Source organism: Myotis brandtii, unplaced genomic scaffold, assembly GCF_000412655.1.
Source record: "Myotis brandtii unplaced genomic scaffold, ASM41265v1 scaffold2271, whole genome shotgun sequence".
Classification (NCBI taxonomy): domain Eukaryota; kingdom Metazoa; phylum Chordata; class Mammalia; order Chiroptera; family Vespertilionidae; genus Myotis; species Myotis brandtii.
This window is the reverse complement of record NW_005358524.1, coordinates 105,518-121,529: the sequence shown is the minus strand read 5'-3', so window position 1 is coordinate 121,529 and position 16,012 is coordinate 105,518. Positions and strand designations below refer to the sequence as shown.

Below are 16,012 nucleotides of genomic sequence, written 5' to 3'. Positions count from 1 at the left end.
GGGGGTCCCCTGCCCAGGCATGATTCCTGGGCCAGAGGCATCAGGCCTGGGAGGGGGTCAGAGCCAGTGATCGGGGGGAGATGGGGGTCCCCTGTCCAAGCCTGACACCTCTGGCCGAGGCATCAGGCCTGGGCCAGGGGCGGAGCCAGCAATCGGAGGGGTCTGGGGTTCCCCTGCCCAGGCCTGACGCCTGGGCCAGAGGCATCAGGCCTGGGCGGGGGGCAGAACCAGTGATCGGGGAGAAATGAGGGTCCTCTGCCCAGGCCTGACACCTCTAGCAGAGGCATCAGGCCTGGGCAAGGGGCCGATCCTGCGATTGGAGGGTGATGGGGGTCAACGCCTGAGGGCTCCCAGTATGTGAGAGGGGGCAGGCTGGGCTGAGGGACCCTCCGCCCCCCCCCCCACCCAGTGCATGAATTTCGTGCACCGGGCCCCTAGTAAAATAAAATAAAATCAAAAAGGATAAGAAAACCCTTTAAACATTATCTAAACATGGCTACACCATTAACCAGGGAATGCTTTCTAACAGCCACAGCGGGAGGGCACATGAGGACGCAGAAATGTGAGGCTGCTCCAGGAGTACGCACCCCATGGCCTTTCCCATTTCTAAGCTCTGAAATCGCAGACGTGTGACAGGTCAGTCCTCCAGGCCACTGGTCCTGCCGCGAGGAAGTGCACAGCAGTGTGTTCAGTTTCTCCCTGAATAGAGGTGAACACTAAGTTCTTTTAACTGTCAGCATCCCCTCAGCTGTTGCTGATTCGTTGCAGTATCGTTCCTCCTGCCCATCGTCTCCGTCTATAGTTTTTTGTTTTTTTAATACATTTTATTGATTTTCTACAGAGAGGAAGGGAGAGGGACAGACAGTTAGAAACATCGATGAGAGAGACACATCGATCCGCTGCCTCCTGCACACCCCCCACCGGGGATGTGCTCACAACCACGGCACACGCCCCTGACCAGAATCGAACCCGGGACCCCTCAGTCCACAGGCTGACGCTCTATCCACTGAGCCAAACTGGCTAGGGCCGTCTATAGTTTTATAGCCATGACTCAAGGCCTCCAGGAACTCGCTCTGGCTGTGCTCCCGCATGGGCTAGTCATGGGAGTGCTTACCTGGATGGGCTGCCAAGGGGGCCTCTGGCTACTCGCTCTGTTCGTTAAGGAAGGTCACTGCTAATCGTTGAGTCGGAAGCTGATGCAGAGACATCGCCTTCATTATTTCAGTCTTTCACTTTGGCTCAATGGTCTCTCCTCTCAACAAGTGATGAGTAAATATGCATCTTACAAGCTTCACCCCTGTTATAATTTAAGGGTGCTTTTTGGAGAATAAAGTGATCATGTTAAGTTACAAAAGTGTAAAAAATTATCAAAATATGAGTGGTTGTGACGGACCATCTCAATACAAAAAGTGAACTTAAAACTCATTGACTGTTTTAAATTCTTTTGAAGCAATAAGGTAACTTTCCCTTCCTGGTTCAATCCACCTCCTCAAATAATCTGACTTCCACCAATAGACTTTCCCCTCATTTGCAAGTGATACTTTAAGAGTTTCAGCTAACAGTTGGGTAACGTTAATTTCCTTCCTTCATGTCAATAAGAGAACAGAACATCAACGTGCCAGTGGGGTGTGGAAGCCTGAGGCTTGTCTAACTGCCTGGAGCTGGAGGTCACAGAGCACGGGCAGGGCCTGACCCCGTAACCGACACCCAGCACCACACTGTCCAGCTTCCTTACAGGGGGGTCACCGTGGGCCTGGGGCATCTGATTGTCTTTCAAAGAAAGTGTTGTCTTCTTTCTCCTTCCATGTGCCCCCTTGTCTGGCTTCTGAGGAGTTTTAGAAAGTGAGGTTTCCGGACTTGGCAACAGAAAATGAGAGACACAGAGACACTGTGCCTGGAACTGCAGAGGCCGCCGGGAACATTTAGCCGAGGGAGGTAATAACGAGGTGGTGGGGACAGAGCTCAGAGAGCCCTGCGAGGATATTGGGAAATGAATCTATACACACTACAGGGGGGAGGAAGGGGTAACATGGAAAGTGGCATCAGTATAGTGAATTAAATATATTTTATTTCGTATTTGAGAGGCAAGCTGAAGAGTGAAATTACTTTGGAAACTACTTCTGGCTGCGGGAGGGGCTGGAAGCGTGTGAGTGTCATATGTGAGAGGGTACTCTCCCACCATCAGCCACCCTCACCTCTGAAAGGGCAGGTCGGCAGCTGCAGGGCTGGTGTATATCCTGCCTCGCACACTCCTAGTTATCGCAATGGACATGCATTACCTGATGATTGAACCACCATTAACAAAAGTACATGGACAGAATCAGGGAGGAAATATTAGTAATAAATAGAAGCAAAGACAATAGAATTTCTGCATGTATCTTACCTTTAGCTCTGAGATTCTTGGGGACCAAGTGAAACAGGAAACAGAGGTGGATCCTGAACTTGCTCTCATCTCTCAAGGGAAGCACAGTAGTTCCTGAAGGGGAACTCATGCTCCCAGTTAACATTTCCCGATTCTATCTGAGTCACAACAAACCATACACGATTGTTGAAGAGCCACACACCTGTGTTCTAGGAGTCATAGAAACACCTAGAAATGGCTACATCTTGTATGACCCCTTGACGGAAGGCAGCATGTGACAGGACAGTGTAACGCAGTGAAGATGGGACTGGCGCTCTGTGTACCCTCACCTGCTCTCTCCCTCTCGCAAGCACGCTCAGCAGGAGCCGTGGCTGAACCTGAGCCATTGAGTCAGAGCCCTGCCAGCAGCACCAGCCATGCGATGGTGAGAGAGGCTCGGCGTTGTGGCCTCCACACCCAAGGGACAGAGCTGAGCACAGGAGGAGGAGGAAAGGGCCCGCCTTCCCACGTTTGCGCCTCGTCTAAATCCACACGGAGGGCCATTTGCCACCCATGCCGACCACGAGTAGTTGCTTGTTCAGATTTATGACAGGTTGACATACTTCTATTTCAGTGGTTCTTAACCTTCCTAATGATGCAACCCTTTAATACAGTTCCTCATGTTGTGGCGACCCCCAACCATAAAATTATTTTTGTTGCTACTTCATAACTGTAATTTTGCTACTGTTATGAATCATAATGTAAATATCTGATATGCAGGATGTATATTCATTGTTACAAATTGAACATAATTAAAGCATAGTGATTAATCACAAAAACAATATGTAATTCTATATGTGTTTTCCGATGGTCTTAGGCGCGACTCCCATGAAAGGGTCGTTCGACCCCCAAAGGGGTTGCGACCGACAGGTTGAGAACCACTGTTCTATGTGAATTTCTGAATTGCCAAGTGGTGTTTATGTGTAATATTAGGGGCGTAGAGACACTTAACTTGTAGGGAGTTCTGTTTCCATCTCTCGGTGGCCAACATGGGATGTGGAATTTTATACAAGTGATAAGTGTCTGGCATAGTGGTGCTTTGGGGACATGTGGCTTCAGCGGAGCCAAAGCAAAATTTCTTCCATGTCTACGCTGCCAGGGATCTCTGCTGGTTAGAGTGTCATGGTTGCAGGGGCGACCGCCGGTCAGGGCACTTACAGGAAGCAATCAATGGGAGCATAAGTGAGTGGACAACAAATCGATGTTTTTCTCTCTTCCTCTCTCTCCTCCAATCAATCATTTAAAAAAGAGCTTCCATGTCTAAGCAGAGAGAACTGCCTGCACAGTGGCCGGTCCTGGCAGAAGCGAAAGGGTCCCTGGTCGCAGGCACAGGTGTGGCTGTGGGTGTTTAAGTGGGCGCCGCCCAGGGCTGGGCAGCAACGAAGGTCCCAGGACAGTCCATGCTGCACCGCGTGTGCCTGTGACATGCAGTCTTGGTGTGCGCACCTGTGACCGCAGCTGCAGGGGGTCCCTGAGCCAGGACCTGGCCGACCCCGGAGAAGGGCAGAGCAGATCACATCCCAGTATCTGCCAAGTTCCCTGCTGTTGGCTCTCATCATTTTTGCTGCCCCATTTTATTTATGGTCCTTAATGCTTTAGGCAACCCAAGGCTAATGTGCAGTGACAATGAGCGGAAGGAACTGCTTGCCACCCATTCCTTCACGTTTATCAAACAGCAGGAAAACACAAAGAAAACCCATGTATGTCACTCTTCTTAGGTTCTCTGCTTTTGTGCCTTTTTGGCAACTTGCCTGACATGCCTGTGTTGTAAAGTTCCCAGGGAATCCCTTGAGATGCTGACTGGCTTTGTGTAACGTCTTATGGAATTTTCACGTACAATCAAGGCCTAATGGTGAAGAACACGTGTATTAAGTTCATGTAAGTGGAATTAAACTTTGTGAATGAACTTTTCAAACACTTCTCTCCAGCTTTTCATGTCAATTAGTCTTTTGGTTCTGAAACTTCACTAAAGGAATCTGCACATTTTTGGAAATTTCTTCCTTATTCCCTCTTGGCAGGTAATTGGCCTTTTACCAAGTTTAAATACAAAGTTTATCATAACAACAAAATGCTAATAACTTCTCCTGTTCCCACTCTGGTCCCATAGTGCACTGCCCCCTGGCCAGCCCCCTGGGGGAGAAAGGTGTTTTTTTTAATTTTCCCCCACCCCAGAGGTGGGGGTTTGATCAGAAAAAAGTAGTGTGGTCCATTTAAAATTGTAGTATTAAAAACACACACACAAAATAAAAACCTTAAAAGCCCTAGCCAGTATGGCTCCTGGAAATACTAGTATAGCCTCGGCCTGCAGACCAAAGGGTCCTGGGTTCCTTTCGGGTCAAGGTCATGTACCTTGGTTGCAAGCTCCTCCCTGTCCCAGGCCCAGGCCAGGGCTCCTGCAGGAGGCAACCAATCGATGTGTTTCTCTCACATTGATGTTTCTCTCTCTGTCTTTCCCTCTCTCTTCCACTCTCCGTAAAAATCAATGAAAAAATATCCTCGGGTGAGGATTAACAAATAAATAAATAAATGAATAAATAAATAAATGAAATCATAGTACATGGTATTTTCTAACTTCAGAAGCCGAAATACTCTTGGCGCACCTGACACTGGGTAGAATTCACCATTGGTTCTGTGCCTCCAGCCACTTTGCTTTCAAGAATTTCTTGATCCTCGCAGCCTGCCTTCAACTTTGGTTCTTTCTTCTTCCTGCTTGTCAGGTCACAGGATCCCCTCTCAGCCCTGTGTCCTGTCACAGCCATCCTGCCTGGTGGGCCTGCGCTTGGGAAAAAGGCCGCAGGATCCTTCTGGCTCCACTGTGTCTAAGGATTCCCTGCACCCCTCACTGCCCCCCGCCGGTCCTATTTACTGCAGCAAATCCCTGCCTAGTTGGGATTGTGTTCCCTCCCTGGGAGCTGTGCCTACCCAGCATGTCTGCCTTTGGCTGCCTTTAAAGCCTTCCTCTCCTTCTCTCCCCAAACAATGGGGCTGAGGTGTATCCAAAGCTCACCCTGCAGACCATTTCCTCAGTCCCCCCAAATCGCAAACAGAAACACCATGTAAAAGAGGTGTGTGTTTTTCTTTTAGAATGTAAGCTCCTATAATCCAATTTAAACATGGGCAAAGGACATAAATAGACTCTTCTCCAAAAGGGACATACAGATGGCCAAGAGTCATATGAAAAAGTGCTCAAAGTCATTGGTCATCAGAGAGATACAAATTACAATGACAATGAGGTTCCAACTCACACCTGTCAGAATGGCTACCATCAGCAAATCAGCAAATGACAAGTGCTGGTGAGGATGTGGAGAAAAGGGAACCCTAGTTCACTGTTGGTGGGAATACTACTGGTGCAGCCATTTTTTACAACAGTATGGAGTTTCCTCAAAAAATTAAAAAGGGAACTGCCATTTGACCCAATGATCCCACTTCTAGGAATATATCCTAAGAATCCCGAATCACCAATCAGAAAGAATGTATGCACCCCTGTGTTCATAGCAGCACAAATTACAGTAGCTAAGATCTGGAAACAGCCCAAGTGCTCATCAGTAGATTAGTGGATAAAAAGCCATGATACATTTACACCATGGAATACTATGCAGCTGTAAAAGAGAAGAATCTCTTACACTTTGAGACAGCATGGAGGGACCTGGAGAGTATCATGCTGAGTGAAATAAGTCAGAGAAAGACAAGTATCCCATGATCTCACTCATATATGATATCTAAAGTAACAAAATAAACTGATGAACGGAGTGGATGCAGACACATGGGAGCATGGAGCAGAATGTGGAATCTCAGAGGGAAGGTGGGGGATGGAGGGTGGGTGGGGCTAATCAACCAAAGACCTTGAATGCATATATGCAGGACCCGAGGACACACATGTCACAGCTTTGGGGATATTAAAGTGTGGACACACATGTGCATCACAGATGAAATACAGCCAAAGTCCAGGTGGGCAGCCCCTCTCTCTGAGCCAGGGTCCCCTGGCCCACACCTTCCCTGGGAAGGAAGGATGAGGAATCACCAGGACCCACAGGCCTCCGCTCGCACTCGTGCCAGGTGTCTGTGTGAGGAGAGGAGAGGGCGCTGTCACCAGAGGAATGGGGGAGTGAGAAGGGGGCTCTGTCAGTGGAACGTGGAAAGCCACCGCCACCCACAGAGCCTGCAGGTAACAAAGCCACAGCCCACCCTGCCTGTCAGCCCCTGGCCACTGATCTGGGTCACAGAGGATGGCAAGTGGAGGGCCTGTCCTACCCCCTCCCCATTCCTCAGCTCCTTGTGTTCAGAGATGGACTCAGCAAGGAATGGAGTGGGAGAGGGAGAGGGAGAGGGGGAGAGGGTATGGATGGAGCCTGACACCTGGAGCTGTCAGCACCCAGGCAGGGAGGTGGGATGATGTGGGAGGAGAGACGAGGCCCAGGGCCCTGGAGAACCCAAGGGGGGAGCATGGCTGCAGCCCAGGGACTCAGGGAGCCTGCGGGGGAGGGGAGTGGGCATCTGTGCCAGGGATGCCCACAGACCCCTTCACCCTCCCAGCCGGGGGAGTGCCAGCTACTGACAGCTCCCAGCTGAGCCCCTCCCCCCCCGTGAGTGCTCTTGGCTGAAGGGAACCTCCTCTCTCAAGGTCACCCCATTTTCTGGTCCAGCTTGCATCCAGTGACTGGGAAGTGCACAGTGTAAAAGACACTCCCGTCGCCCCCGTGGGACCTGGTGCAGGGGCTGTGGATGGAGCCCAGGCAGTGGGGCCGGGACATTCAACAGGTGACACAGCTGCTGGGGGACCCACATTTACTGGGGAGTGCAGGCCCCCTTCCGATGTGCAGAGGAAAGCACATCTGAACTCCAGAAAAGGCCGGTTTGGCCCCGGTCGGTCTGTATGTGACTGCATGTGTGCGAACATGAATGCATGTTGCACATTCATGTGTGTGCAAGGAGGTCTGAGAAGGCTTATGTGTGCTAACACCTGGGATGTGACATGTGGTTATGAGTGTGCATGGATGAGTGTGCATGTAGGTGTGAGTGTGTGCATACAGGCGCGCATGTTCACCAGTGAGCCTGTGTGAGGGTTCAGACAACTCTCGGAGGCAAATCCCCCTGTGCCCTCTCCCTCGCCAGCTCCAGGCTCTCCCTGGGCTCTGATCCTCTCCTAAGCTGTTAAAACAGCGCCTCCTTACATCTCAGCCTCTTCCAGGAAGCCTTCCTTGGTGAAGCCAACGCAAATTCCAAGTGTTCTGTTTTAAAAATATATATTTTTATTGATTTCAGAGAGAAGGGTGATGGAGAGATAGAAAGTTCAATAATGAGAGAGAATCACTGATTGGCTGCCTCCTGCACGCCCCACACAGGGGATCAAGCCCACAACCCAGGCTCGTGCCTTTGCTGGAATCAGACCTGAGACCCTCAGGCTGACGCTCTATCCACTGAGCGAAACCAGCCAGGGCCCAGCCACTCTCTCTGTCCTGGTGTGTTCTCACCAATGACTTACGTGTTCGCTTGGCTCTCTGTTTCTTTTGTCCCCATCAGACGGGAGCTTCCTGGGGGTGGGGTTGTCCCAACAGGAGACTGGGAGGTGCCCAAGCATGGAAACTGCTTCTAGGCCCAGAGGGGACTGGACTCCTCCTGACTCTGTCTCCCAGACTGAGCTCCAGAAGCCTGGGAGGGGCGGGAGCCGGGGACCACACACCCTGCAGCAGCCCCTTCCTGGCTCCTGGTGACCTGGGGGAGGCACACCGAGCAAGCTGTGGGCCTGGGGTGGGAACCTGGGTCTCCATCCTGACTTGTGTGACTTGGGAGGCTCTGGGCTTCTGGGCTCAGGTGCCTCCTCTGCATGTGAGGGGTTCGGAGGCGGCCTAGGGCCCTTGGCCTGCACAGCTCTGTTGGCATCCAGTCTCCTAGGTCCTGTGCAGCTCCTTTCTTCCTAATTCCTGCCCTTGAAGCCTGTGAGGAAGATGATCTCACTCCATATTTAATTGAAGAACATTTTACAAAGAAATTTGGGCAGAGGTGAGCTAAGGTGCTCAGCAGACAGCGAGGGTTGAACTCACAGGGACAGGGAGGGATGGAGCTAAGGGTCTGCAGTCAACACTGGGGCCGCCAGGTCCAGGGCAGGAGAGGAACCAGCAGGGAGGAAATGCTGAGGGTCAGGAGCCAGAACCCAGCAGGAGCCCGAGGCAGCTCTCCTTGTGGAGTGAGAGCCCAGCAGGAAACCTCTTCAGGCTGTGAAGGGACAGAAGGTTCTTTCTTGCCCTTGTCCCCATGGCCACCTCAGCTCAGGAGTCCTGCAGACAGAAGACAGTGCTGCTCCCAGGCCCAGCCAGCAGGGGCGCTGCCCTCCCAGGCCTCCTGGTGTGGCTCCCAAGTGAGAAGAAAAGCTCTGAGGCCACAGGAGCCACAGCTGCTTTAGAGCTGCCTTTCACCAGGCGGGAGGAGACCCTGCAGTGTAAGCGGCCAGAGCCACACCCAGGCTCCCACTATCTGTCCCCTGGCTCCTCCCCTGCACCTTCTGTTCTAGGGAAATGGAATACGTCCCTGAGAGAGGATTAAAGAAATCCACAGTGACGTCTGAATAAAAGTGTGTGGGAGCTTGAGCCTATGCTGCTTTCCATGGTCCCCACAGTGATCAACTCCCATAGCCTGAGTTCATTCATTAGAATGAACAACAGATCACCTCCAAGGTGCACTGACGTGGTGTGTCCCTGGCCTGAGCCAGGGGAGGGCACAGGGCCCTCAGAGTGTCCAGAGTGTCCTGGGAAGCGAAGGAAGATGCTACTTAAAATATAGGAATGAAAGTGTGACCTCAAACACTGGGTCCCCGCCCTGGCCACCTGAGCTTCTCTAGCAGCACCCCCACTCGCTGACACCAGAACAGGGACAAGAGCAGAAGCTGAGAACAGTGGCCCCAAAGCCGTCACATCCAGTGTCATTAGGGACCACAGGGCCTGCTCCTCCATGTGCCCCAGGATCTGCACCCAAATCCCGTGCGTGTTAACCCGTCTCTAACTCCACAACCATGACTCCTCATGTCTCCACCCTAAGAACCGGGAGCTGGTTATTTCTGCATTTCCAGGGAATGTGGGACCTACAGGGAAAGAGGCTTCTAGGGCGTTGCCATACCCAGAGGCACCCAGCAAAGCCCCAGTTCTCCCCACCATCTCGGGGCCTTGGCTGCCAGCAGCTCCTTACCTTTCTGAGCCCTGAAGTAGATGAGCAGCCCCGCCCCGAGGAAGAGCAGCCCCAGCACGAAGCCCCCGGCTCCACTCAGCACCTTGCTCTGTGCGGATCCAGACTGGGCCCCTGAGAGAAGAAGCTGGTTTCAGTGGGTTTGGCCCAAAGCAACTTCTCTAATGGAGACCCTGGGATTGAGAGCTTGGGGGAGGCAGGAGGGGGGTGCTGCCCTAGAAGAAGTGGGGAGGCTGCCCTAGAAGAAGCAGAACAATAGCCATTTCCAGGAAAGAGACTGAGGTCACACTGAGCAGGAACAAGGCCCAGGCACTGGCCTCAGGTCCCCTCACATCCGATCCAAGGCCACTGCTTCGGCCTCTGAGGCTGCAGAGCCTGAGACTAGTGACCCTCATTACTTCGCCCGGGTGACAGAGCCGCAGATGGCAGAGCAGACAGGGCTCTCCCACCACAGGAAGGTCCCCACGCTGTGGAGGACGCGCCTCTTCCCAGATCACAGTGGGCAGCTCAGTGCAGGCAGAAGCACCCGCCCAGCCCACAGGGGATGGTGCCCAGGGCCAAGGGGCACCATGAGGGGAGAGTGTGATGAATTCAAAGCAGGGCAGGCAGGGCGGCCTCCCGGGGCTATGGGTGTCCACAGAAGCGATCACAGGGCTACCCTGTGGCCTGTGCTGCAGGAGAGACAGAGCAAAGGAAAACAGGGTGTGGGGAGAGGGGACCCTGACCCTCAGGGACAAGCAAAGGCCCCTGTTGGCAGGGGGAGGTGTGTGAGATCAGAAGGCGTCTCACTCCATTCCACGGTGACAGGGCTGGTGCTGCTGGGGTGCCGCACTTGGCAGGTGTAGACCTCCCCGCTCCGAGGAACTGTTTCCAGCATCACCAGGGTCTGGAAGGTCCAGTCCCCGTTCCGGATCAGGCCCGTGGACACCACCCCAGCCTCCTCTTCCTGGCCGTTGCGCAGCCAGCGGACCTCAATGTGGCCCGGATAGAAGCCGTTCACGGAGCAGAACAGGAGGTTGTGGTGCTGCAGGTGCTGGGTCTTTGCAGGATACATGGTCACTGTGGGCTCAGCTAGGCAGAGAAGGTGGAGGGAGACGTGAGCAAGACAGGCAGGCCCCTGGGTGGCTCCCTTTCGACCTCGTCTCCAGTCCAGGCTCCAGGCCCAGGCAGGCCCCCCTCAATCACCCTGTGGCCCCGCAGGAGGTAGTGCCATGGGCCTTGAATCTCTGCCTACAGCCCAGGCCACTGGTTTTGAGAGACGTTGAGGAAATTTGAGGGATTTTTCATATCTTGAAACAGTTACTAATTGTTTAATCAAAGTGTTTGCAAATCTTTGCGAGGCACAGAGTGTGTGAGTTCCAGTGTGATTTCTGGAGCAGGGCTGCCTGGGTCACATCCAGGCTGTGCCTCTTACTGGCTGATCCTGGGAGATCCTCTCTGCTCAGCTCCTCACCTGCAAAGGGGGTGGTAATACTAACTCACCGCTTAAGGACATATGAGGACCAATGGGCCTAAAATATGTAAAACAGCGGCTGGAACGTAGCCGTCACTGTATGTCAGCTGTTTATCACATATGGAGAGAGAACACAAGGAAAGCAGAGGGAGAAACTGGGGAACAGCTTGGGGAGATGGGGACTCAGGGTGTGAAGTCCTGGGAATGTGATCACACCTGAGAGCACAGAGGTGGTTCCCCTGGAAGCAGGAAGGACGGGGGACTCCCTAGCTTCGGGGGCTGAGTCCTGAGGGAGAGGGAGGAGCAGGGCAGCATCATTGTAACACTGACAGTGACACTCACTGAGCAACCCGCTCCTTCTCAAAAGAACCCGACCTGTTATTGGGATTGTTGACATTTTATAATTGTCTCTCTTTTCAAGTTGACATTTGAGCTCAGAGCAGGGTCTGGAACTCATTAATATGTGTGCTTTCTGCTTTAGACCAGGCCCAATAAATACAGATTAGGAGGATGAGGAGCAGAAGGAGGGGGAGGGAGAGGAAGAGGAGCAAGAGGAAGAGGAGCAGGAGAAGAAACCTGGGGGAAACATTTTTACTGGACCCCAAAAGGGTAGATTTAAGATTGATGGTAAGTCATTGCAAGCAACTTCAGAGTGCATTTCATTACCTTAAAGATGTTTAAATTCTTAACATGGAAAGTAATAAAACAGAATGAAAACTCAAGGCAGGAATTGGAGAAAATGCTGCACCAATGTTAGCAAAGTGTCCCTCTTGCTGCCTAGAGAACCTGGAAAATCACTGAGAAAAAGGCCCGGACCCCAGGGATGACGGACAATAGGCCATTCCTAGAGCAGGAACAGCCATTAGCCAACACGTACGTGAAAACTCTTCAAGAGCCTGAGAAATCAAAGAAGGATAAATTAAAAATAAAAAACAAAATTTCAAGTGAGTATTTGGCAATATTGAAAAAATATTTAACAAAATAGAATGTGAAGTAAATTGTCTCAACTCTAAACAGTTAACATAATTACTTAAATGCTGTCAGCCTGTGTAGATGTAACATCAGTGAGTTAAGTAACACAATTACAATTAGACCCTGGCTCACCGTCACCCCCTCTGTAAACACAGGGGCACCGAGGGGGGAACAAGACACTGAGACCTGAAAGGAGCTCAGAGAGGCCAGAGGTGCCTCGGAGGCCCCGCCCCTCACACCCAGCCTGACCCTCCGCCCAGGGAAAGGTTTGTGCACTGAGCACCCCTATTCCAGGGCTCAGGGTCAGGGGGCGTTGGCCAAGACAGACCTACTCCCTCCTCACACCTCACCTCCCTCCCCGCTGCTCCCCAAACCCTCCCCGGACTGGACGGGACTGGGCACCCCCAGAAACGTCCCTACACAGGACAGGACCACAGGGTCCTCACAGCCGCCCTCAGGCCCCTCAGGGGTGCTCCTCACAGTTCTGTGTGCACACCCCTCCCCCATGCCACCACTCCCACCCTCTTCACTCACTTTGCCTCTGCACCAGGAATTCCTCAGACAACCTGTAGTTGTCTCTGCAGAACCTGTCCACCTGGGCCCGCTCCCGCTCCAGGAGGACCTCCAAGCTGTTGAAGAACTCAGCGATGGGCCGCCCCAGCTCGGTCACCGCGCGGAACTCCCCCACGTCGCTGTCAAAGCGCAGGACCTCCTGCCCGTTGTAGATGTGTCTCTCCAGGAACCGCACCTGCTCTGTCCCGTTGGAGAAATGACACTCGGACTTAGGCTGATACAGGAAATGCGCTGTGGGGACAGGAAGGACCCCTCACACTGGTGAGAGAGGATGGCTAAGCCGGCCAATGGGGGCCCCCACCCGGTGGGGACACAGGACCCAGCACTCCCACTGCCAGCACCCAGGGGCCCTGTCATCTAGGGCTGGAGGGAGGCTGCAGGGCAGGGAGACCCCTGGGACCCTCAGCCACTGGGGACCCACTGGGCTACTGGGCTGACCCGCGGGGCTCCGGGCTCCAGGCTGGGCGAGGACTTATGCTATCACCGCCTCCTCCTCCAGGCTGGGCGAGGACTTGTGCCATCACCGCCTCCTCCTAGACCCCCCCATCACCCCCAGCCTCTCCCGTCCCCACACCCGCCTCCTCCTGTCACCCCCTGGGCAGGGGACCTCGTGCCAGGCCCCACCTGCCCGGGACCCAGGAAGGAAACCGGGCATCGCCCTCCGCTCTGCAGCTTAGAATTCAACAAAGTGCCCATCACAGCCCAACCACAGGCCATCCACACAGGAGGGAGATGGCAGGAAAGGGTCCCCTGGAGCTGGGACCACAGGGTCCAAGTTCCATCAGGGGCGGGGCCAGGGCCTCTGAGTGACAGGATGTGGGGGAAGGTTGCTGTATGTGGGGGAGGGGGCACATCTCAGGAGAAGGCAATGCCACCTGCAAAGCCTGAGAGAACCCATGTGCCTCCTGGGAAACCAGAGAACCTGCTCTGAGCCCAGACAGTGGGAGGGAGGGGACAGGAGCCTGGAGGAGGCCGGCGTTAGCTAAGTTCCATGTAAAAGGTGACTTTCTATCATATTGAAATCGGCTTCTCTGAGTCTAGAACAGAGCCTAGTGTGTAACAGTCGCTCAGATAAATCCCTGTGGTTTAATGAATGAACTCAGGTTATGGGAGTTGATCATTGTGGGGACCATGGGAAGCAGCAAGGGCTCAAGCTCCCACACACTTTTATTCAGACGACACATTATGTTCCCTCTGCTTCCAGTGAGAAATCCAGAGACTCTTCCTCGTTCCCCTCCTACTAGTTGGAAGACACATCACAGGTAAAGAAAGAGGGAAAATATCACTACATTTTACCTTGTCCGGGGATCTGTTCCAGGGCTGAGCGTCTGTGTGAACTTTGGGGTCTCAGGAGTGGTGATGCCATAGCTGGGGGAAGAATAGGGCGACCTGGAAGTAGAGGCAACCAAACACGGCTCATTAAGGGAAACAGAGGACACGATGAATGGACTGTGGCTTCGGGGCCAAGACTCCAGGAGGCCAATGAGTTCCCTTGACTTGATTATTGACTTTCAGCCCCATGGGATGTAAGCAACCTCACTCTCTCTCTCCTCCTGCTCACGGTGTATAATTTGAACATATGAAATTGCTAACATTTGACTATTTTTAACTTAAAAACACAGAATTTCATATAGTTTATTTCTACTAATTGAATCCCTATTTGTGGGCTCAGGCCAGAGAAGGGGAGATGTAGGAGGAACTGATGGTACAGGAAGGTTCAACATAGATCCCTCATGAGCACTAACCTGCCAGCCATTCAGGAGACGCCTCTCATCTGTAGGGTCCTTCCAAGTACTCAGCATCTCTGCTTCAGCTCCCGGGGGCTTTCCACAGGAGGAAGAGAGAGCATAGCCCCACTCTATAGGAGAAGCTCCATTACAGGGACTTATGAGCTTTGGGGGTTCATGGAGAAAGGAAAGGAGATGGTGGGGAGGCCCCTGGATACATCTCACATAGTAGGGAGAGGTGCCAGCATCACAGACTCTGCTGAGGACAAAACACAGGGTCCTCCCGTCAGGGCCCAATATGATTTGTCTCCCGTCTTCCCCAGCCTCTTCCTATGTCAATGTCACTCCCCAACTTGCTCACATGCTGCAGCCTTGCTAGCCTTCTTCCTGCCCCTTCAACACGGCAAACACGTTCCCACACTGTGGCCTCTCCCTCTCCCTCTCCCTGGGACACTTGTCCCCTAGATCTTCTCATGGTGGCTTCTCTCATCATCCAGGTCTCAAGTGTCACTTCCTCAGGGAGAGCTCCCTTAGCACTTGAACTGACGTCAGGTGAATCCACGCTCTCTGTCCCATAACCATGGGGTATTTTTTAAAGTAATTATTGTTATGAATTTTTTCTTTCTTAAGAAGCTCACGGAGAAAGGAAAGGAGATGGTGGGGAGGAACCTTGATACATCTTACATAGTAGGGAGAGGCATCAACATCACAGATTCTGCTGAGGACAGAACACAGGATCCTCAAAGAGAGACCCTCTAATTCCTTTGACTCACATAAAATGCCACAGAAACTTTTCTCTTGGGGATAACTCAATACAGTAAATGGAGCACAGTTAGTCTGAAATCATTATTTCTCAATCCACTCAAGACCTCCATGGAAGGGGACACAGGCTGGGGAGGTTTACTGGAGGCAAGATGAGAAGAAACAGCTGAGATACATGGAGCCCCTTGCACATCTCATAGTGGCGAGCACCAGCCCCTTTTGTGGTGGAAAGAATCGGGATCCATGTGATAAAGTCAGGTGGCCACTGAAGAAAATGCCACCATTTTTTAAGGGACATGGCCTGGACACGGTGACAAAGCTAATTCCCTTTCTTCCTCCCCCACAACAGCTCACCCCCAAGGTGCACTTACGTGGAGTGTCCCTGGCCTGAGCCAGGGGAGGGCTCAGTGCCATCAGCATCACCATCAGAGCGGCCATCCAGGAGCCTCCAGGGAACTGCAGACACACCATGCTGGAGCTCAGAGAGGACAGGTCAGGGAGCAGGGGGGTCTCACTCAGTGAGGGCTGTGACCCTTCTCCACCCACATCCCCCAAAACACCAACTGATGTACTCATTTCTTTGTTCTTTGATTGGGTCATCTCAGTACTGAGAACCATTGACATCAGAGATGAACAGCATCATCAGTTGCTGGTCAGAGATTCAGTAGGAAGTTCCTCTTCTGAAATTTAAAATTTCCTGCATTAAAAGCATTTCTTTGATTTAGTGCTTTGAAGGTTTGGTCTGGTTTTGTCAGAAACACTGTGTTGGGCCCTATTGTGAGGCAGCTCTGCGCTGGTCAGTGATGAGCACAGAAGTTGGAGACTTTGGGGGCATTTGCCTCTCTCACTGCAGACAGACCTGTTTTGCAAATAGATGAGTGAGTTTGCTGGGAGCTGAGGGAGGTGATTGCAGGTTAGGAGGCCTTCTATTTAGTCCTATTTTTAAAA

At 52.5% G+C, this 16,012-nt stretch overlaps 2 protein-coding genes across 2 annotated transcripts in view; both read right to left on the bottom strand.

Moving 5' to 3' along the window:
- The window catches only part of LOC102241645 (DLA class II histocompatibility antigen, DR-1 beta chain), a 155,201-nt gene extending 139,602 nt beyond the window's left edge, over positions 1–15,599 (bottom strand). Inside the window, exons 1-4 of the mRNA XM_005866287.2 lie at positions 15,436–15,599; positions 12,537–12,806; positions 10,367–10,648; positions 9,581–9,691 (exon numbers count right to left, since the gene is read on the bottom strand). Coding sequence (XP_005866349.1) covers positions 9,581–9,691; positions 10,367–10,648; positions 12,537–12,806; positions 15,436–15,535 — 763 coding nt within the window. The 5' untranslated portion in view covers positions 15,536–15,599. The remainder of the gene's footprint in view (positions 1–9,580; positions 9,692–10,366; positions 10,649–12,536; positions 12,807–15,435) is intronic.
- The window catches only part of LOC102242249 (HLA class II histocompatibility antigen, DRB1-4 beta chain), a 37,838-nt gene continuing 30,176 nt past the window's right edge, over positions 8,351–16,012 (bottom strand). Inside the window, exon 6 of the mRNA XM_014539741.1 lies at positions 8,351–8,676. Coding sequence (XP_014395227.1) covers positions 8,663–8,676 — 14 coding nt within the window. The 3' untranslated portion in view covers positions 8,351–8,662. The remainder of the gene's footprint in view (positions 8,677–16,012) is intronic.